The following is a 22,805-nucleotide window of genomic DNA, read 5'->3' as shown; positions in this document are numbered from 1 at the left end:
GATGTGGATGAAAACGGCGTGGAGGCCCCCATTCCTGGTAGGGGTGGGGAGATGGGGAGGGGGAGACAGGAAGGGAATTGACAGTTAGCTATTAAGCACTGACTGTGTGCTGGGCACCCAGCTAGGTGCTGGGCAAGGGACTTAGCCACTCAGCAGCTCAGTGTTCTCTCCTGGAAAATGAGGGTGTTATAAGGAGTAAATGCGATCCTCTCAATTACTAACTTTCCAGTGATCATCCAGTGAGGTCTGACCACGTGCCAGCCATCGTTCTGGGAAATGCAGCAGTGAAGTGACAAATATGCCTACCTCACAGGGCCAGTAGCGCAGGAGAAAACAGACAAAAATGTCAACAAATAAACATACCATGTAAAGTTGGGGGTGGTGACAATGAATGCTAGGAAGAGAAATAAAGCCAGGGTAAGAGGTGTCTAGAAAGTGCCATGAGGGGCAGGATGGATGCTCGGGGACTAGTTGGATGGAGTGACCACTGATAAAACTATCTGGGAGAAGAGTGTTTCCAGGGGGCAAAGACACAGAAAGGGTCCACTGGCGGGGGCCTGGCACGTAGCAGGGGCTCAGGAAACGGCGCTGGCCTAGCTCTGAGGGAGGGGCGGCTCCTTATCGTATCAGATGGCCCATCTCTGTTGCGGCCGCTCCCAGCTGTGGGAGTGTGGCCTGCAGGCCCCCTTCTCGTCGCATGTGCTCCCATCCTGGAAGAGAGGACCTGGGGGGGAATCCACAGCCCTGAGACAGGAGAAGAGGGAGGAAGAGCTTCCATGGGAGGGGCTGCCCCACACCCACCGGTCTGACCCACAGCGGGGGCTCCCCCAGCAGAGACTGCTGTGTCAGTCCCAAGGGGGCCAGGTGCCAGGCAGCCACAAACCAACGGAGGCTTGCTTGCTCGGAAAACCCACACGGGACTGTCACTGCCCTCCCTGCTCACGTACAGCTGACATGGACGAGGAAGAAACAAGGGGCCCAGAACGGAAGGCAGGGCCCCTGCAGCAGCCAGCGCTGTGAAGGAGCCGGACGGGCAAAGGGATAGAAGGAGGCTGGTGAGGAGGCCACTTGAGGCTGAGTGGCCTGGGCAGGTGGCTCTGAGGAGGTGACATGTAGCGACTCCCTTGAAGCCATGCAGAGTAGTGACAAAGGAGAATGTCACTCTCTTGGCTCCCACACGGGAGCTCTGCCCCACACCCCACGGCCCTGTGCTCCTTCACGCTGAAAAGGCCCGCACTTTCACGACAGGCTGCCCCAGGCAGCAGGTCACTGGGGGCCTGGCTCTCAGGAACCTCCATGCACTCCCCCCTGTTCCCAGCTGCTCCAAATACAGCAGCCATGCAAGCCTCCCCTCTGATTTGGGTTGCTGACATTTTCCTATAAGCCCAAATGAAGGCAGAGACTGCCTTAAACACGATGTCCTTTCCTGATCGGTGGTGTCACCAAGGGGTGGCTGTGACCTCCCTATTAACTGAATGTCCCAAATGCATCCACGGCCCTCACCGTGCTCCAGGCAGCCTTCTAAGCACTTTACCTTAGCATCTGAAACCTCACAGCCACCCTCGGAGGTAGAATCTGTTACCACCCCCAGTTTACAGACGAGGCAAGGAGACATGTAAGGAGCTCTCCCAAGGTCACAGAGATAAACGTGGACCCAGCTTAGAGCCCACACTTAGAGCAGGGTCTGGCAAGCAGCCGACCCAGTGTGTTAATACCGGCTAATGCCAGCCTTGGGATCCAAGCAGCCGCTCTCTGCGTCCAGCAGGGGGCACCAAAGCCCCCAGCCCCAAGCCCTGCCCCAGGCCCGCTAGGGGTGGCTGAAAGGGAAAGCCGCCGAAGAGAGGATCTTTGAACGCCAGGGAGCTGAGTGTGTTCCCTTCTCAGTCCTTGCCTCCCCTGCAGGGTCTGACCCTGCAAGCCCCTTGCGCCTCCCCTGCTTCCCTCAGGGGCTCCCAACCGGTTCCCGAAGCTCCGGCTCCCAGCTTGCTCTTTACACCACGCTCAGCCCCTGTGGCTCCCGCACAGCACCCCATCCCCGCCTTGGCTTGACGACTGCCCGCTTCTAGCTGCGGAGACCCCGGGCACCCTCCCTCCTGCGTGCCCGGCACACACGTCCACCTGTCGCTTCTGTGACCCACAGACACACCCAACTCGGCACCTCCAAAACCAAGTCCATGGGCCTCAGACCAGCTTCCCCTGGGTTGTCCTCATCAGCCACACTGATCCTGTCCTGGGGCTTCCTCACTGTCTACCCTGCCTTCAGACCACCTCCGGTCCCCCCACTTCTCCCCTTGACTCTTGTCCGGGCCGGGCCTTTTCTCCCTGGATAACTGTTAAGACCTCTGCCTCACTTCTGCCCCCTTCTACTGGTCCCATAACAGCTGCCATGAGCCTTCTGAAACACAAATCAGGTGCCGTCACCCACCTGCGTCCCTTTCTGAGAAGGCCCAAACTTATGAATACACTCTGAGTGTATCCCCAGACCCTCTCTTGGGCCTCATCTCTGCAACCCTCCCCCACTCCGTTCCTCCATTCTCTAGGCCTGCTTCCCCTGGCTCCAAAAACTCTACCTGGTTCACACCAACACATTTCTTCCGGATCCCCGTTTAGGTATACCTCCTCCAGGAAGCCTTCCCTGACCCCCCATGCTGGATTTGGAGCCCCCTTCTCTGTGTTCCCACAGTTCTCTGTGTGTCCCCCATCTTGAGGCCCGATACCATTTCTATTGCAATGGCCCAAGTCTCTCTTCTCCAGGAGATGGGCAGCATAATTGAGGGGCTAAGAGCAGACGCTAAAGCTAAAAACTCTCCAGGTTCAAATCCCAGCTGTGCCATGTACTGGCTGTGGGAGTTTGGGAGTATATTCAATCCCTCCACGATTCATTTTTCCCATACTGTAAAATGATGATAATTCTGACAATCATTGTATTAGCTAGAAGACTAACACCTATCTCATAGTATTGTTAGAGGACTAAATGAGTTAATACACTGACGCTCTTAATGACAGCAGCTGGCACGTAGCACTTGCTACCTATGTAACTGATCATTAAATTGGTCCTCAAACTAGTTGCTTCTGGAGGGCGGACCCTGAATTTATTTGATCCACTGTTATGTCTCCGGCACCTGCTCCAACGTCCTGGTCGTGAACATCCCCTAACATTTGTGACGTGAGCACATCTTTGGCCTAAGAATGACAGCGCATGTAGAGTAGAAAGAGCACATGTGAGTGACGTTCTGGAGGCAGACTGCTCAGGGCTGGGAGAAAGACAGGAGGCAGGAGATGGCCAGGACAGACCTGTGACTTCTTCTCCAAATCCTGGTGGCTCCGTCCCCGCCCCAGTCACTCACTGCCGCCTCTCTCCACGCAGGCACCCCAGCCAGCATGGAGGACACTGCTGCTTCCTCGCTTCTCTCTCTCTCTCCCTCTGCCCCTCCCCACTGACTCCTTCCAAGTCCCATCAGAGCTGCTCGTGTGCCAGCCTCCTCCCTCCTATCTGCACCCCATGTCCACCCTAGTTGTTCCAGTTACAATTGCTATGCAACAAGGGACCCCAAGACACAGTGGCATAAAATAACCATTTCATTATACTCCCAGGTTATGGGGCTCGGAGCTTGGGCAGGGCACACTGGGATGACCACAGAAGCCACTGTCCGCAGTGCCTCTGCCGGGAAGATGGGAAGACACGATGGCTGGTGGCTGGGCTCTCCTAGAGGCTCCTTCACCCACACGTCTGGCGCCTGGGCTGGGGTAATTCCAAGGCGAACCTCAACGTGGATGGGGGACTGGAACGCCCCCCACAGCCTCTGCATGTGCCTGGGCTTCCTCACAACATGGCAGCCTACAGATTCTTCCCCTGGTGGCTCAGGGCTGCAGAGCAGTGTTCCAGGCAACAAGACAGAAGGGGCCTTGTGGTGTCACTCTGTCACCTTACTGGGCCAAGCCCTCACTGGCCCGCCCAGACTCAAGCAGGGAGACACGGAGGACCCACCTCTCACTGAGAGGCCACACAAAGTGAAGCCACCCATGTCTGGTACCTGGACCACAGGGTAGCCTCCTCTCTGGTCTGTCCCACTTTGCCCAGCCCTCTTCATGCCCCCTGTGGACTCTCCACAGGGCAGCCTTTGAACACACAAGTCACATGAGTCCCCCTTTCTTTGATCTCTCCAACGTCTTCCCACCAAACTCTGTGCTGAAAGCTGAGCTCCGCACGTGCCCACACAGCTCCGGGGGATCCGCATGCCCCCACCTCCTCCCTAGGGCCCGCTGCGCTTCCTTCTCTTTCTGGAGCAGCCCCTGGCCCTCCTGGGGCCCCGCCCACCTCTGAGCCTTTGCACTGCCTCCTCGTCGTGTGCTGCTGGGCCTGTGGCTCCCGTGTCCTTCAGGCCACCTCCTCACATCTAAAATCAACCCTCCAGCCCCAGCAGTGCCTCTCCCATCACTCTGCTTTATTGTCTGCACTTGCGCCTGTGATGTCTCAAATGATACATTTGTTTACTTCTGGTCTGCCTCTTCCACCAGCTCCGAGAGCAGGACGTTGTCCTTGTCCCTCATTGTATCCATGGTGCGCACCCTGGTGCGTGGCACAGAGATCTGTGGAATGGGAATGAAGGCAAGAATAGTGGTTTTCAGGGAACGTGTATGATTTTCTTTTTTTTTTTTTTCCGGCTGTGCCATGCGGTTGTAGGATCTTAGTTCCCCAGACTGCGAGATTTTGGTTCCCCCAACCAGGGATCGAACCCGAGCCTCCAGCAGTGAAAGAGCGGAGTCCTAACCACTGGACCGCCAGGGAAGTCCCCACGTGTGTGTAATTTAGAAAAGCAATTCAGAAGTAATAGCCCTGGGGAGGGGGCTGTTAACTACAGTCAGGCACGCCTTGTTTCCAATCTAGCGCTGCCATTCACCAGCTGGTGACTGTGGGAAAACACCTTTGCGCCCCTGAGCCTCGATTTCTTCAGCTGAAACTTGAGTCCAACCGCCCCCTAGCTCACTGGACTGGGGTGTCTCTCACAGGAAAGGATCAGGACCTCTGGTCAGCCTGGACGCTGTCCCCGGGAGCGAGGCGGAGCTGCACCGCCCGTCGCGCCCGCCAGGTGTCGCCGCGAGAGCGCGCTGAACAGCCGGCTGCGCCCGGAGCCTTACGGCTACTCGGGCGCCCCACGTCTGGGTTGCGTGCGGGGCATCCAGGCCTCAGCCCGACTCCGACTTTCCTCTAGGAGCGGGACTCCAGAGGAGGCTGTCTCACCTGGGCACCCACCTGCCTCCCCGCCTCGAATAGACGGGGGCGGGGAGGAGTACTCTGAGCCAGTCGTCCCCGCACCACCAGTAGCCCTGCGTAAGGGGGCGCCCTCCCCTGAAGTTGGGCTGGAAGCCAAGGGAGGGAGGAACCTGGGTGCGCCCTAACACCCCACAGCTCCGAGCGCTCGGCCGGGCCGCGGGGACGGGGACGCAGGCCAGGGCGAGAGGGTTCTCGGCTGAGCCCCGATTCCCGCCAACCTGAGGGCAGTCCCTGAGCCTCCGCTCGCCCCGCAATTTACGAGTTAGCGTCGGGTGGAGCCCCTCCGGACTCCCACTGCCCCGGACCAGCTCCGCGCCCCGGAGCCAGGAGGGGGCGCCGCGGGAGCGGGTGGGGCAAGCGCGAGCGCGCTTGGAGCAGGCGGCCCTGTCCCGCGGGCGCGGGGGCGCGGGGCGGGCGCTCCGGGGAGGCGGGTGGGGGAGGGGCGGGGGAGGGACGGGAGAAAGGAGGGAAGGAGGGAGGGGCGGGGGCGGGAGGCTGCAGCGCCCCCGCACTCTCCGCGCCTCGCACACTTGCACCGGCCGCTCGCGCGCAGCCCGGCGTCGCCCCGTGCCGCGCTCGCTCCTCCCTCCCTCCTCCCGCTCCGTGGCTCCCGCGCTCCCGGCGAGGCTCAGGCGCCGAGCGCGCGGACGGGCGCACGACAGACGGCCCCGGGAAGCCTCGGCCCGCGCCTCCCGGGCGGGCTATGTTGATTGCCCCGCCAGGGCCGGCCCGCGGGATCAGCACAGCCCGGCCCGCGGCCCCGGAGGCCAGCGGGGACTATGAACCGGAAAGCGCGGCGCTGCCTGGGCCACCTCTTTCTCAGCCTGGGCATGGTCTACCTCCGGATCGGGTAAGGGCCGCTCGCACCTCCTGCACGCGCGTCCCGGCAAAGTTGGCGTGGCTTGGGGAGGGGTTGCGCCGCCCGCGAGCCGCCGCCGGTCGCCAACTTCCTTGGCTCCTCAGAGACGCCGGGTGGGCGCGGTGCGGGAGCGGTGGGCGCACAAAGGCCCCCCTCGGGCGGGAGCCCCAGGGGCGCGCACAGCTCCAGAGACACGGGCAAGGGGACCGGCCGTTCTGAGAACGCCTGAGGCTGGAAGCCCCCCAAACCAAGGACAGCCAATAGGGACGCTCCAGCTTGGGGGACTCTGAAGAGGGCTAGCCGCTGCAAAGGTCAGCGTCTCCCAAGGAGCCTTCAGACCAGGGCATGGGAACAGCAGGTCCAGCGGGAACACCCAGCCAGGACCACAGCCGCTCGCAGGGAGCTCAGCCCCCAGAGCCCGAAAGGAACTCTGTACACAGAGGCGCGGGCACAGCCGCTCCTAGTACAGGGCAGTCCCCGGGCGGCAGGCGGGGCCGGTCCATGAACTGGGAACAGGTACCCGGAGGGAGGGACGTTCGCTGGCAAAAACACAAAACGCTCCTCAGAGCCTTGGCACCACCCGGTTCCCAAGGACCCTCAGACTCCCGGAGCCCCATCCCAGGCGAAGGGGACAGCGCCAACCACCCTAACAGACGCACACAAAGGTAGAACTAGAGATGGCCCGAGACACCCAGGGAGACAAGCTCGCAGAGCCAGCGCCAGAGAGAGGCGGGGCACCCCGCCCCCTAAAACTGGGCACCCGAGGCGGCCGGCTCGCCCGCGGAGCAGCCCTCCCTGCCTCACACCAGCCTTTCTAGGAGGTGGGGCCGGGGCGGCGCGCTGGCTGGAAGGTGGGAGGGGGCGGCTCGGGACGCGTCTTGGAGCTGCATTTGCGCGGCCAGTCACCCTTTGTACTTCGGAGATAACGCGCGTGAAGCACAGGAGGTGGGGGCGGGGGCTTTAGGGATGGGTAGAGGTTCTGACGCTCAAGGGCCACCTTGGCAGGTTTCACTCAACCTGCTCCCCCAGCTCCGCTCGGGTAGAGGTCGGACTGCAGGGGCTGCGGCGATGGTGTGTGTGTGTGGTGGATCCTTTGTGTTTTGTCACTACCACTCCTCCGCTTCCCCACCCCGCGGCTCTGACGTGGGGATTTCTTAAGTTGACCGGCCGTGGCGGCCAGCAGGTGCGCACAGAGCGGACCAAGCGGCTGCCAGCTCTGACCGCGGGCCGAGACGCGACCGCGGGCGGAGAGGCGGCTGCGAGGCTCGCGCGCTGCCTGCCTGCCGGTGTGTTTTAAGTGTTATTGATTCGCCCGCATCTGGGTGGCTTTTCTTTTTTTCCCCCTGCTTTAATCTTCATCTTGGCCCGCGCCCCGCCGTCCCGCGCGCATCCAGCATCCAGGAAGCCGGTCGGGCTGATTGGCGCTGGCCGCGTGCGGCTTTATCTCCTTTTTAATTAGAAACGGGGCGGAGGGACCCGGGAGGGGAGAGAGAAAGGGAAAACAACAGAAAATAACCTCCCCTGGCCGCCCCGCCCGCCCGACCTCCCGCCGGCGGCGCCGAGACCTCATAGTCCCCGCAGGGGCCCATCTGCCCGGAGGGAGGGCGCCGGCCTTCCGCCCCGCTGCCGCCCTTTGGGGTGGGGAGAGGGCCAGGTCGGGAGGAGTTGCAGGGTGGTTTGGGGCCAGGCCCTGCTGCTGCTCTCTGCACCTAGGGTTATCCATCTGTAAAATGGGCATGGGAGGCCTTTCGGTTCCTTGGATGGATGGTAGGGCACCTGTGGTGTTCTTATTTTATTTGGATAATTCAAGTGACTCAAGCACTAGCCTTTTTGTAACAATCAGATGCAATAATAACAACTACCACAGCAGCTCACTTATTGAGTACTCACTGTGTGCCTGACACCTTCGGGGCACTTCCCATGTTTTGACACATTTAATTTTTCAGCAGCCCTATGAGGTGAGGTCTAGTTAATATCCTCATTTTAGCGATGGGAAAACGGAAGTACAGAGAGTGTATGTAACTTGCCCAAGGTCACACAGCTACTAGGTGAAGGAAGCTTAGATGGCACCCTAGACCTGAGCTCTTAGCTGAGAGACTATGGTGCCTGTGCATTTTTTACCCCAATATATAGTTTCACTCTCTGCCGGTGTAGGGATTTCCTGGTGGTCAACTAGGTGTCGAGAGGTTCCTCCTGACTTGTGGCCAGAGCATCTCCACTTGACCTCCTCTTTCTGTGCTGCGTCTTCCTGAAACATTTAAAATGTCCTAGCTCCGTGTTAGACTCCCTTTGAGTGGCTGAGACGAATGACCGAGAGCTCTTGCTAGGGTCCTGTTTTAGAACCATCACCTGCTAGCCTCCAGGCCTCAACCTCGGTGAGCCTTGGTTCTCAGCTACGCAAAGTGGAGATGTGAAATGGAGATGGTGATTCTTGCCCTATAGGGCTGTTTAGAAAGGCCGAGTGGTCTAGAGTTAGTGGTAGGACCTGCCATACTGCATTTGCATATAACAGGGCTGCTGCAGAAGTTCCCGGGTGCATTCAAGGCATAACTAGGGGCACCTGCTGTGTAATAGGCGCTCACCCTGAGTGACATTTTTGAAGCTCCACAATCCATTTAGCGAGCCAGCAGACAGCCTCCCTGTCCTCAAGGAGCTGATGGTCTAATGAGAAAGACAGGTGATAAACAAGCAAGCACACAGGTTAAAAACAAACACATACATTAAAACATTTCAGAAGACCATGAGTAATCAAGAATATTAAGTAAACAAGACAGAGATTGTGATGGAAAGTTAGGAGGGATGGGGTGGAGAGGCAGGTTCCCTTAGGTGGGATGGTCAGGGAGGTGACCCTTGAGGTCACTTGGATGGTGGCAAGAAGCCAACCGTGTGAAGGTCAGGGGGTGAGAGGGCTTCCAGGGAGAGGGACCAGCAAGGATCGAGGGACTGAGGCAGGAAGAGGGCTGGTGTGTGGCAGCGGCAGTTACGTGCTTCGAGCGGAGTGGGGTCACCTCAGCTCTTGTGGTGTTGGTCAGGGGACCCTCGCCTTGAGAAATCCCAATTCCAGAACAACGTCCCACAGCTGAGCCTGGACTGGAAAGACGCGGCACTTAGCCCAGCTGTTGATCATGGCCCATGTAAATGGGAGCTCATTATTATAACCAGAGTGAGACCTTCTCTTTCAAAGGATGCTTGATGACCTTTAAAGGATTGTACAAAAGGAAGCTCCAGACAAGTGGGCCATCTTTGTGTAAAGGGAGGGCTAGCTGCATTGTCAGGGCTACCATTGGAGCCTCTTTGGGGTTATCTTGCTATTAGGAAATGGGCCCACCCTCAGGCCAGATACCCACGAGTCACACTGACGCCTCTCTTTCCCTTGTACCTTTCCCCAGCCCTCCCATCGGCTCCACCTCATCCATCAGTGAGCTGGGTCACCGCCATCTGCAGCCACCCCCACTACGGCCACCAAGGCCAAGCCACCTCTGGCCTGCCACTCTCCCTGCTCTTGTTCTGGAGCCCTTCAGTCCTCTCCCCACTGGGGCTGGAGACGTGGGATCCCGTCAGTAACCTGCTTCCAGCCCTTCGGTGCTTCTTGATGTACCGAGAAAGATCAGCCCTGAGCCATCCCCTCTCCCCAGACCCCCCCCCCCCACCGAGCCCTGGTTCTGCATTGGGTTCTGTGGGTTCTTTCTGTTCCTTGGCGATCCCAGGCTTGTTCCCTTCCCAGGACTTTGCATCTTCTGTTCCCTCTGCCCAGAATACTCTTCCCCAGACCTTCCCATGGCTGGTTCCTGACCATTCAGGTCTCTTCTGCACTGTTACCTCCTCAGGGAGGCCCTCCTTGACCACTCATTCTAAAGCAGCCCCTCTCCCTTCCCTCCCAGACCCACCACTACTTGTTATCACAGCATCTTCATTTATTTTCTTTGTAGTGCACGTCACTGAATGTTGTGTTGTGTTCATTTGAGACATTTGCATGGTCTCCCTCCATAGCCCCTCGAAGGCAGGGCCTTGCCTGTCTCCCAGCATGGTGCCTGGGAGCCTGGTGCCCTGCTAGGTGCCTAGTACGTACCTGTGAATGCGCTGGGAAGACAGAACCTCACTGCGATAGTCATAAGTGTCCTCTAGGCCAGTTATGCCTGGAGTGGGATACACATATTCCATTGGCATGCAGGAAGGAAATACTACAACTTTTATTCACAGTTAAAGATTTTTAAAAAATAAAACATATACATACATTATGTTGTACATATATAACATGTCTGAACAGTTTTTTTTTCTTTAATCAACATCTGTGCACCCATCCCCCTTTCGGAGGCAAATGCTACGTGAAACTTGGTGGTTACCTTTGCAGTTTTACCACCCAGAGATGACCCCTAAACAGTGCAGTTCCATTTTGCATGATTTTAAACTTCATCTCAGTTGAATTCTCCCATAGATGCAAAGGCAACTGGCTTAGTTCATTTGACAGTATGTTTGTGACATGCATCATCTTTCTTTGTATCTAAAAAAGAAATCAAGCCTCACTAATATTGAATATACACATGGTACAAGTACTGATGGGTATTATAAATGAGTGAACATGGGTTGGGGGTGCAGTATGAAAAAAGTTGAGAGACCCGTGCTGGGAGCAGTAGCAGGGGGAGGGCAGGGCTGGACGCCTAGGGAGGGCCTGTAGGTGTGCCCCCCACCTTGCTGGCCTAACGCTCCGTCTCTCTGTGTCCCCTGCTCCAGTGGCTTCTCCTCGGTGGTAGCTCTGGGCGCGAGCATCATCTGTAACAAGATCCCAGGCCTGGCTCCCAGACAGCGGGCGATCTGCCAGAGCCGGCCCGACGCCATCATCGTCATAGGAGAAGGCTCGCAAATGGGCCTGGACGAGTGTCAGTTTCAGTTCCGCAATGGCCGCTGGAACTGCTCGGCGCTGGGGGAGCGCACCGTCTTCGGAAAGGAGCTCAAAGTGGGTATGTGCTCACCCAGACACCCCAAGCGGGGTCTTGTAAACTATGGGGAGACCAAAATGTCTCGGGAGTGCTCTGGGACCCCGTTCTCTACCACGGGCTGGAACGCCCTAGATATGGGATCCTGCAGGTGCCACAACTTGAATTTAGGTCTGCTGATGAGGGTCAGCTCTCCGATTGGAATCCACCACCAACTGTTCCCAGTAGAGTTGCAAACCAGCAGCCAGTGGTCCAAATGCTAACTGGTTGATACAGCACCGATACTGTTTTTTAAATTGAAGCCCAAATTTCAAAACTATCTGTTTCACCTAAAAATATGAACTTCTGGCTCCTTTTGAAAAATTGGCAGATCTACGGATAGCTTACACCTGTGCCCACTTAGTTAATAATGGGCTGCAGCTGAGAACACAGCACCCTTTAGGTGGAGCCTGGGCAGCCCATTCACTGCCACAGTCCCCACCCTTCTGCATTGCCACGCAATCCCCTTATATGACTTGCCTGGCCGCTGTGGGCATTTGAATTTCCAACCCCTGTTTTATGGGAATGGTGTGTCGTGCAGATATACACATACAGACACGCACACAGAGTGTTGGGCCACACATTTGGTTTCCAAAGCAATTGTGAGAAAAGCCTGGTGGAAAGGGCACGGGAACAACGTTGGTTGCCAGGAGGTCCCGGTCGATGTGGGGAAGGCCATGTTGTGTGTCTTCTCGCTTGTGTGCGTCTGGACTGGGGGGCCGGGAACCCTGCAGCTTCACTGCTGAATCGAGCAGTGAACTTCCCTGAAAGTTGGGTCAGCCTCAGGTCCCTCGGCTGCAGTGGTTCACCCAGCCTGCTCGACTGCTCACAGGGCACCCCTGGGTTCTCTGTCTCCTTCAGCCCGGACATCAGCAAATCCAGTTCATGTTGAAAAGATCCACCCCAAGTCTGGCCACTGCTCCATGCCCTCACTCGCTCCCCCTCGGGTCACGCAGGTGGCACCTCCCAGCCTCCGTCTGCCCCCGGCCATCCTGCAAACCCTCCTGTGGGCAGGGTTGTCCTTTGTAAATGGAAATCAGATCCTGTCGTTTCCCCGCTTAACCTCCTTGGGAGGCTCCCCCTTCCCTCAGAATGAAATCCCAGCTGCTCACTGGTCCGCCGCTGCCTCTGTTGTCATCCGCTCCCATCTTCCTGTTCCCCTTGCCCACCCAGCCTCATCCTGTTTCCCAAGCACACGGCATTGGGTCCTGCTTGGGGGCCTCGGCTTCACGCATTCCTCCCATCTCCCACCATCCTGCGCACCTTCCCTTGTGATCGCTGTGGTTTTCCTGCCTTCTCCTGCTCACACCCATGCCCCCTGTTTCTGGGACCCAGGCCTGGGCTCTGGCATTATTTTGAGCTGTGTCTTTGTTGACATATGAGATGTTACATATGGGGAAACTGAGGCTCAGGGGGACTTGCCCAAGGTCAGCAAAAAGTGAGTGGCAAGGTCTCCTAGGACTGGGCTGATCCCAGTATCACTCGCAGTCTTGGAGTAGCTAGCCCGTTGGTGGCATTGTAATAACGCCTGCCAGGGTGCAACAGGAGGGCTCCAGTGCAGGGAGCCCTGGGATGAAGGAGTCCCAGCTGTCCAGAAGCCCCCAGCTGCCCAGAGTTGTAGGACTGAGGGATCCGTTGCACCCTGAGGCGGGGGAATACCGCCAGTATGCACCACCAGTTTGTTTATTTATTTATTTATTAAAAAAATTTTTTTTATTTTAATTTATTTATTTTTGGCTGCGTTGGGACTTTGTTACTGTGCATGGGCTTTCTCTAGTTGCGGCGAGTGGGGGCTACTTGTCGTTTCAGTGCATGGGCTTCTCGTTGTCGTGGCTTCTCTTGTTGCAGAGCACGGGCTCTAGGCACGCGGGCTTCAGTAGTTGTGGCTCGTGGGCTCAGTAGTTGTGGCTCGTAGGCTCAGTAGTTGTGGCTCGTGGGCTCTAGAGAGCAGGCTCAGTAGTTGTGGCGCTCGGGCTTAGCTGCTCCACGGCACGTGGAATCTTCCCAGACCAGGGCTCGAACCTGTGTCCCCTGCATTGGCAGGTGGATTCTTAACCACTGCGCCACCAAGGAAGCCCCCACCAGTTTATAATACCAGTATACACTGAGCAGGAGCAGAGGCCTGGGGCAAGGAGCATTCTTTGAGAGGAGGACTTGGGTAGGATAGCCTCAGGGGATTTAAGCAAACAGAGGCGCCAAGAAAACCCCTGGGATTGCATGCTAGAGCAGCAGGCCTGCGGGACCTGGAAGGGAGTGGGAGCCAGAGCCTGGAGGTGTGTGGGGTCAGGGCTCGCAGTTTCGATTTCTAGGTGGTAGGAGATATCGGGGAACTTTGAGCAGGGGCATGACTGCCACAGTAAGGTTGCACCATATGAAATTGCCACAAGTCAGTGGTTTTAGGCCCACAAAAATAGCAACATTATATGATTCAATCTAATGGGAATTCTGGAAGAGTCACTAAAGAGTGGGTACAGAATTCATTCATTCACTCACTCATGCGTTCAGCAAAAATTTCTTGAGTGCTCTCTGTGGCTGGAGGCTGCCCTTTCAGCCTCTGTGGTCAGGGAAGGCCTCTGGATTTGTGAGGGAGGTGTCTGAGGGAAGACAAAGGGGACGGCAGGTGCAAAGGCCCTGAGGCAGGAATGTGCTTGGTGGTTTGACAAACAGCACGGAGGCCGGTGTGGCTGGGGTACAGAGAGACTCAGAGGTCAGAGAAGGAGCCAGGAGGCAGACATTGTGGCACCTGTCAGGTCAAGTCCGGGGTTTGGATTTTCCTCTGGTGAGTGGAGGGGCAAGTGTGGGAGTGAGGAGTCTGGTCCAGTCTTCCAGGCAGGAGGTGGCCAAGTGGTAGCAGTGGAGACCCGCTTTGGCCGTGAGCTGCCAGGATAGAGAGAGACTGAAAATCTGGAGGCTGGTTAGGAAGGAGTCACCCTGGTCTGGGCTTCTCAGGTGGTGGCAGTGGGAGCAGAGGAAGGGGAGGTCAAGATGAGATCCCTGCGAGTCTGAGGAGTCACTTGCCCTCTGAGCCTTGGCTTCCTCATGTGTAAACAGGCATCCTGCTCCAGGACAGCAAGAAGCAAGCCTCAGATTTATGCTTTCCAGGCTCTTCAACACTGCTCTGCCCTCATGGGATTGCCTCTTTCTGGGAATGACCAGCCAACTGGGGCAGCCTTGTAGGGGTGAGGGATCAGGAGTGTAGTCTTTGGGCACTCTGGCCATCAAGTCCACACTCTGGACGCAGGACACATCGCTGGCCTTTGCAGAGACTTCCCAGAAGCTCCACCCCACACCTCTGCCTACTTCCCATTGGCCAGGACCTAGTCACATTGACACACCTAGCTGCAAGGGAAGCTGGGAAATGTAGTCTTTTTTTATTTTTATTTTTATTCCGAGCGGCTGTAAGATAAGCTAAGGGTCTGTGACGGAGCAGGAAGGAGGAGATTGACATTGGGGGGCGGGCAGCAGCCCTTCACGGGTTCTGCATCCCGTGCTGAGACCCAAAGGCTCACCCTTCTCTGCCTCCTCACACCCAGTCTGGTCCCCGCTCTGCCTATGTTTCTGTCTCCCCTCCTGAGTGTTCTGGATTTTACTGTTTAGATCTGAGGAGAGGGCCCCAGGGCAGGACCACGCAAGGCCCTCGTGGATGCTAGAAACCGAAACCCAATTCAAGCTGCCTCAGGCGGGAAGGGGAATTGTGCATCCTCGGGAACTGAAGGTCGGGGTGCCGACTTGGGGGAGCCCTGGGACGTGAGCTGGCATCAGCTCCTTCTGGGGCAGAAAGGTGTCTGTCAGGGGGGTCAACCTCCAGGCTCAGGTCCTGCAGGAAAGAGGCTGACCTTTCTGTGGCAGCGCCTGCAAGAGCCCTGGAGCTCACTCTGATTGGATCTGGGGCCTGACTTCTGGGCGTGTGTCCATCCCAAACCATCACCGGGACCACTGACAATAGGGCTGTTGTTGTCCAGGCCTGGGAGCCACACCTGCACCAGCTCCCAGGGAGGGGGACTATTTGTGGGGCTTTCAGGCAGCTCGGGCGGCCGGAATGAGGACTGACCTCAGGTGGGGCGACTTCCACACACAGTCCTGGGAGCTGAAGTCCAAGATCAAGGTGCTGGCAGGGTTGGCTTCTTCTGAGGCCCCTATGCTTGGTGTGTAGAGGGTCGCCTTCTTCCTGTGTCTGCATTTGGTCTTTCCTCTGTGCACGTGCCCTGATGTCTCTGTGTGTCCTCATCTCCTCTTCTAACGGCGCCAGTCAGGTTGGAAGAGGGCTCACCCGAATGGCCTCATTTTAACTCAATCACCTCTTTAAAGGTCATACCTCCAAATACAGACACATTCTGACGTAGTGAGGGTTAGGGCTGGGCATATGAATTCTGGGGGAGGGGACACAATTCAGCCCATAACAAGCAGCCAGAGAGCAGCATGGTCTGCACTTTAGGGAAAAGCATATGGGGTGTGGTGGGTGCTCGGAGGTGAGATTCCCAGGTGGAAAGCGCAGATTGGACCAGTGGAGATGGCCTTGGTCTGGGTCTTGAAGGGTGGGAAGAATTTCATGGGTCAGTGGATGGGATCCCAGGCAGAGGGAACATCAGGGCAAAGACGACGTGTGATTGCTAAGGGGACGGGGAGCGGGGGTCTGCAGCCTCAGGTAAGGTGACAGCCCGGCTCTCGGGGGTCTTAAATGCCAGGGCTTATGTGACCCCACGACAACTTTACCAACGGCTAACCAGGCTCAGTGTGGCCCTCGGGGACCCAAGAAGGCGTTCACCCCCCTCCAGGTTTTTCCTTTTCTTAAATAAAACAAGGAACTCCCCCTTGAATCCACCACCAGCTTGACAATTAGAACAAGGACCGGTAGCTTGCACCCCTGTGAACATCCCTCAGGCAACTCCTGCTTCCGCCTGCCAAGTCACACTTTCTCTATCCTGAATCTTGATGTCTAATTTATCCTGCTGATCTGTTCCCCAGAAGTACATTATTTAGTGGGAGTTGTGTTTAATTTTACAGAGGAAAGGCATCACCCTATAGGCAGTCTTCTGGAATTTACTTCTTTCCTCTCGCTACTAACAAAGCTCACCTGTGTTGTTCCTCTTAGCTGTTGTTGATTCATTTCAGCTGTGGTGAATAGACCCCATCTGTGCACCCATGCCTTGGTTGAGGGGCGTCTGGGTTGTCTCTGAGCACCTGCTGTCACAGTGCCACCGTGGGCCTCCCTGTGCGTGTCTCCGGGGGCCCACGTGTGTGCTTCTCTGGGGTATATGCTGAGGAATGGAATTGCTGGTCGCAGGGTATGAGGATGGCCCTGATTTCTGCAGTGACCGTGCCACGTGCCACTCCTCCAGCCGGCAGTGTTGACCTACGGCCTCGCTAACACACGGGATTGCCCAGATGTCTTCATTTTTGCCTGGGGGATGGGTGTAAAATTCTTTGTCACTGTCCTCTTGATTTACATTTCCCGGAGAAGTCGTGTGGTTGAAATCCCTTCCTATGTTTACTGGCCGTGCAGGTTGACTCTTCTGTGAGTTGCCTGTTCGTGCTTGTTGCCCGTTTTTCCATCCGGTTGTGTGCGGTCGTGTCACACGTAAAAGAGTGAGGGCTGCATCAGGCAGGACCCCAGGGAGGGTGGGTCACATGGGGCTTCACACCCCTGTCTTTCATCTTTTCGTGGAGGATCGGTGGGTGAGGGCCAGGAGCAGAGGCAGCCCTTCCTCATCCATCACCTCGTGAGTCTTCTCCATCCCCGAAAGGAGGCATGTCCACCTACAGCTCAGCTCAGCGCCACGTGGAGGCTGACCAAGTCACCTGGGTGTTCTGTGGCAAGACTGAGATGGCCGGCGAGTTCCCTGCTGCTGGAGGGGTTCTTGTTTGTGTGGTCGTGCCAGACGTGAGATTCTTGGGGCCGCCGCGTGTCGGACAACCCCGTTTTGTTGGTGGGCCCTGAGGCCGCCACGCGAGCGCCGGCATCCGAGTCCCGCAGCCCACCTTGTCAGGTGGTGGCAGCGTTCACAGGACGCAGGACCCCGGCACCTGGTGGCTTAGGGCCCTAAGAGGATGTCCCGTCACCCTTCCAGGAGGCCCGCGCGCCTGCCCCCTATGCAGAGGAACTCAAGGACCTGGGGATGCTCCAGATTTTATTCCTGGTGCAGCAGGACAGGAAGATATGGAGTACAAAGGGGAGAAGCTATTGGTCCCATTTCTAACCTGAGCTCGTCCTGTTGATTCTACAAAGTGTATCCGCCTGTCTGTCCACGTCTCACCACCTCCCCCATCACCCCGTGGTTCAAATCTCCATCTTCAGGGAGTTGTCACCCAACTCCATCAGCCCCCTAATGTACCCCCCCAACCACGTGGCACCCAGCAAAGAGTCTCCCCACGGTCGCTGTGACCACGGTGTCTCCCTGTGTAAAACCCTTCCTCTCGCTCTGAGAATAAAATGCCAACAGGTCCCCTGGTGCTTTGCTGACCTCCATGACCCGCATCCCAACCCCCTCTCCACCCCAGCTCTGCCACCCTCTTCCCACCCTCACACGTGACTAAGTCCTTCCCACCTCAGGGCCTTTGGCCCAGCTGGTCTCTCTGCCTGGACGCTCTCCCGTCCTTCCACCCTCGGCTCACATGGCAGCCGCTCACCAGGACCGCCTGTGTAGTGTAGACCATCCATTCTCCAGCTACCCTTCACCTTCCATGTTTTTCTCCTCATCACTTACTACTCCAGGGCACATTCTCCATTTATTTGCTCATTTGTGCCACCCAGAATAACAGTTCAACCCTGCAGTTACCTGCCGGTTCTCTTCCCAGCTTCCCCATTGCCTGGCTGTGGACCAGGACCAAACGGCAATGATAATATACCCATCTTGCAGGTGTGGGCAGCTGAGATTACTTACACCCCACGAGGCACCCAGGACGTGCTCCATAAATCACAGCTATGTTATACCTGTGTCTCTCCAGCCAGAAGGGCTCAGTGGATGTGGTGCACCCCCGGGTACTGGTGCAGACCCCCGCCCTAGCTCCTTCTGGAGCCGAGGTCAGAGCAGAATGCCCACAGAGAGAAGCTGCTGAGTGATGGTGGGTAACCTGCACACCCCAGCATTATGCAGGCCTCCACCCAGATGCCACCTCCTCCAGGAGGCCTCCTTTGACCATCTGGCCGAGACAGCCTCCCCCGTAGGTCATGCTGTGCTGTTGTCTTTATAGCACTTACACTTCCAGAAGTGACTTTGCATACTTTTGCAAGGCTGTGTGTGTCTGCCATCGGTCCCTGGCTGTGGGGAAGTCCATGGAGCCCGGACCTGTCAGTCGTCTTCTCTCTGTGACCCCCAGCACCTGGCCCATGGCCTGGCACACAGCAGATGCTCAGGAAACACATGGAGAGATGCTCGCCCCCCTGGCAGGCCAGCTCCTCTCTACCCTACACGCCCAGCTGCTCTGAGCCCTCCAGGGTCTTCTTAGTCTTCTGGCCCCAGGTCTGGGTGCACCACAGACATGGGAAGCACTGTATTCTCTTTGTTGAGTGAATGCTTTTCATTTCTGACCCAAAATACAAGACTGATCATTCATTCCTGCATGTGATCATTTCGATCCATGTTAGGCCAGCGTTCTGTTAGCTCTCCTCCCACATTTGCATTGGCTTCAAATGGGATCAAATGTTGACTAGGTCAAGGCCTAGGGGAGATCCCCCCTCCATGGGGTGACTCAAGAGGACCTGTTCCCCAGTCTGTTCAGCGGACTGGTGTCTGCCCCTCCCCACCCCCACCCGCTGCTCTGGGGTAAAAAGGAGGGCTCCCTGGATGTTAAATTTGGGAACTCAGCATGCTATACTCCCTGCTTGAGAGAGAGCCAGTGTATTAAAGGCTCTGAAAAGTCCTGCAGACAAGAGAACAGCTTGAGGAGGCTTCCCTGGAGGTCCACGTTCCTCTGACCTCAGACTCACTGGCCATCTGGTGGAGCTGCTCTTCCAAGGCACCCACACCAGGAAACACTGCTCTGGAGACCCTCACAGATTGGCCATGCTTGTACTGTGGCTTTTGGACTAACCAGGAATTCACCAAAAGTGTATTCACCCACCCCCAAGTCCGACATCCTTCCACAAGGGCACAGCGGAGGCACGTTCCAGTATCTGATATGGACGTGGACGATGAGATCTATACGAGTCAGCATCACTCTGTAAAGTCCCTGAAATCAGCCCCAAAATTCAGAATACCTGGTTTTCTGTACAAATACAGGAAAACATTCACGTGTGTGTATAATGTATATACAGTAATGCACCAAATATATAGAATGAAGATGCACCCTATCCAAAGTATTCATACACTATTTTTTTTAGTTCAATTTTTTTTAAGATTCCACATATACATGAGATCATACAGTATTTGTCTTTCTGTGTCTGGCTTATCTCACTTAGCGTAATGCCCTCAAGGTCCATCCATGTTGTCACAAATGACAGGATTTCCTTTTTTATGGGTGAATAATATTCCATTGTATGTATATACATATATATATATACGCATATGCGTGTGTGTGTGTGTGTGTGTGTGTGTGTATCACATCTTCTTTCTCCATTCATCTGTCGATGGGCTCAGGTTGTTTCCATGTCCTGGCTATTGTGAATACTGCTGTGGTGAACATGAGGATGCAAATATATTTTTGAGTTAGCATTTTCATTTTCTTTGGCTAACTACCCAGAAGTAGAATTGCTGTATGCTAGTTCTATTTTTAATTTTTTGAGAACTCTCCATATTCTTTTCCCATAAAGGCTGTACCGACTTACATTCCCACACATACAGTATGTTAAATTTACTTTTCCCTGGGTGCATTTGGTTGAATTCATGTAAGTTAAGTGCTCATGGGACACCCCCCTGCCACCCACAGTATGTCCACCCATTCATTCATTGGTCCCACAGATGTTTACTAGAATCTTCAGTGTGGTAAAAGGCTGATGAATCAGCCAAAGGGTCTGCCCTCGGCGCTCTCACCGTCTATTGGGGATAGACAGCAGAGTCGGGGCTGCATGTGCTCTGAGGGGTCTGGTAGAAGAGCAGAGGGCACCGGCCGGGTGGCACTGGACTGGAACATGGAAGGCTGCCTGCAGGGTCACCTAAAATGGGCCGCCACAGCCCAGGAGAGGAAGGGTGTGGTGGGGATGGGCAGCCGCAGCAGGCTTGCAGGTGTGACCCAGCCAGAGCCGGGGATCCAGAGTGATCCGGGCACTGGCTCCAGGCTGGGGGGCAGGGAGGGCAGAAAGAGGCTGGAGAGAGCAGTGGAGATAAACCCATCCCACAGGGTTTGCCTGGGAGGGGAGCTGTCCGAAGAATCTCTCTCCCTTGTCTCCGGGGAGAGACAGGATGTGGGAAGATGATCAAATTCTTAGCACATATAGAAATTTGCTATGAGGCCAGCATTATTATCAACAAAGAAATGGTGATTTCCTGATGTGCGCTCCTGGGGACGGCTGCATTCTTTTTCAAATACTCACGACCTCCTGTTTGGTACTCCCCTGTGGAATTTTTCCAGGGAAGGGCACAGATGACCTAGGATTCAGGCCCTAGGGGCCACCCTCCTCTGTCTACCAACCGGGGAACTTGGATGCCTTTCTGGGCTTCTGCTCCTGCCCCGTTTCACCGCTTCTCCTCCCGGGTGGTCACTTCAGCAGCTCGCCCCTCTCCCTCGGGTGACCGGCTGGGCCCAGGATCCCAGGTCTGAGAATCTGTATGCCTCGCACAGTGGCTCCGTCTTTTCACCCGTCTCGGGCGGGGTGGGTGGATGGAGCACATGTCTGGTGAGCTGATGACTGCTTGGAGGGATGATTTGAAGACCTTTCCGGTGAGAGAGACAGAAGCAAGGGGCAGGCCAGCTCCACTTTCTCTCTGCCATTTCTTAACAATGCGCCATCTTGCCAGAGCAAAAGACCTATTCTTTCCCTATTCTTGCTTAGAACGCAGCTAACAAAGGACTTTTTGTCTCGCGTGCATTTTTTTTTTTTTTGCAAGCCTCAGTTCATCCTGGGTTTTAGCTCTCCTGACACGATTCTTTGAGATGAGTCTTTTGTTAGAACGTTCTCTTGCCAGCTTTCTTATGGTCGACAGACACACACTCACACACTCCCACACCTTTACATGCACAGTCATTCATTCATTCAACTGTCGAGGCTTCGCACATGAATAATCTGGGTCCTCACAACCTTGTGGGGAGAGACTGATCTTGCAATTCAACACAGAGTAAGGATGGCGACGGTGCTGAGTCAAAAGCCGAGGAGGGGATGTCAGGGAGGCCCTCGGAGAGGGGACCCCGAGCTGCGTCTTGATGGAGACAGTTAACCAACGCCATGCCTAGTAAGAGCTGCTGCGTACTGATCCCTTCCACGTGTGGTCTTGGCTTGGTGGCTGGTGCCTTGGCTTGTTTCATCTTCCTAATGACTTTAGGAGGCAGGTGCTTTATTATTCCCATTTTACAAAGGAGGAAGCCGAGGCCTTGAGAGGTCCGTCAACTCACCCCTGGTCCTTCCCCCCGGGGAAGTGGAGCCAGGATGTCAACCCAGCTTGACTGGTCCCCCAGGGCCCTGCTCTGAAACCACTGAGCTACATGGCCTCTCACCAAGCCCGTGGGAGAGGAAGGGCATTTGCCGACTGCGGGAGCAGCGTGTGGAAAGGCTTGGAGGCAGGACGGCTTGGAGGAAGGAAGGAATGCCGTGAGCATTTTTTTTTGTAAAAAAAATTTTTTTTATTAAATCAGAAAAAGATAGAGTTTACATGATATCAGTCCATCCTATGGCTCCTTTGACTTACATTTTAATACACGCCTGGTCCTATTTACTCCTCTGTACAAGTATTAAAAAAAAACTCAGGTATTTGAATAATCTTCTGTAAGTTGGTTGTTGACCCTTGGCGGGTGGCAGTGGTGCGCTCTGGCCTTCCTTGCTGGGAAGAGATGCTTGGCTAGAACGGAGGTGGGAGAGGAGGGTGGGGCTGGGAGACCAGAGTCGTCTCTGTGGGCCTGTTCCGTCAGCCAGGCCCCTCCCAGACACGTGCCCCCGTTCTTCTGTGTCTTCATCCAGAGGCCCCCCAGCTCCTGTGCTCCAAGACAGCCAGATGTGGTGTTCTGAGCCCAGAAGGGCTGTGAGTGTCATGCCATGGGGCTGGCAGAGGCAACCTTTTTCCGTCTGTGTATTTTCCAAATCATCATATATTTCAGCTGGTGTCACTGCAGATTGCTCACCCTCTGACCCGTTGGCTTTAAATAGCAAAATAGAAAAAAATACAATGCACTTTGTGGTTTCCAGTAAGATACTGTAAATACACCCAGATAATATTCCGGTGCAAACCATTTGCAGTGGCTGCACAGGGCGGTGGAATGGAATCTTTCAGGCAGGCTTGGACATCAGTTTATTTCCTCTGTACCCGCCGGGGTCGTTATGGAGCTGGAATGCGGGGAGGGCGTCAGCCGGGCTCCCCGGGTTCATCTCAGTGATAACAACGGTCTTTATTAAGCACCTTCTGGGGAACGGGGCCTCTCTGTACACAGAGGTTTCGTTTCGTCTTCAGGGCAGCTTGGCAGTGTCCTCCTGGTGGATCCCATTTCACAGGTGGGGAAGCTGAGGCCGGGGAGCCAGCATCCTTGCTCAGGGTCACCCCGCCCTGAGTAAGAAGCAGGGTGGAGGGACTAATAGGCTGCATCTTACCCAAGTTCTGAGCTGAGGCCGCCTGAG

General features: G+C 55.9%; 1 protein-coding gene across 1 annotated transcript in view; it reads left to right on the top strand.

Annotated features, from left to right (window-relative positions):
- Nucleotides 1–5,918: 5,918 nt before the first annotated feature.
- WNT7A (Wnt family member 7A) overlaps nucleotides 5,919–22,805 on the top strand; it is a 69,164-nt gene continuing 52,277 nt past the window's right edge. Inside the window, exons 1-2 of the mRNA XM_081246819.1 lie at nucleotides 5,919–6,125; nucleotides 10,866–11,092. Of these exons, the coding sequence (XP_081102945.1) occupies nucleotides 6,055–6,125; nucleotides 10,866–11,092 (298 nt within the window). The 5' untranslated portion in view covers nucleotides 5,919–6,054. The remainder of the gene's footprint in view (nucleotides 6,126–10,865; nucleotides 11,093–22,805) is intronic.

This window comes from Mesoplodon bidens (genome assembly GCF_964165515.1).
Source record: "Mesoplodon bidens genome assembly, chromosome: 10".
In the NCBI taxonomy this organism is placed as follows: domain Eukaryota; kingdom Metazoa; phylum Chordata; class Mammalia; order Artiodactyla; family Ziphiidae; genus Mesoplodon; species Mesoplodon bidens.
Note: the sequence above shows the minus strand (reverse complement) of the source record. Positions and strands in the feature narration are given on the sequence as shown.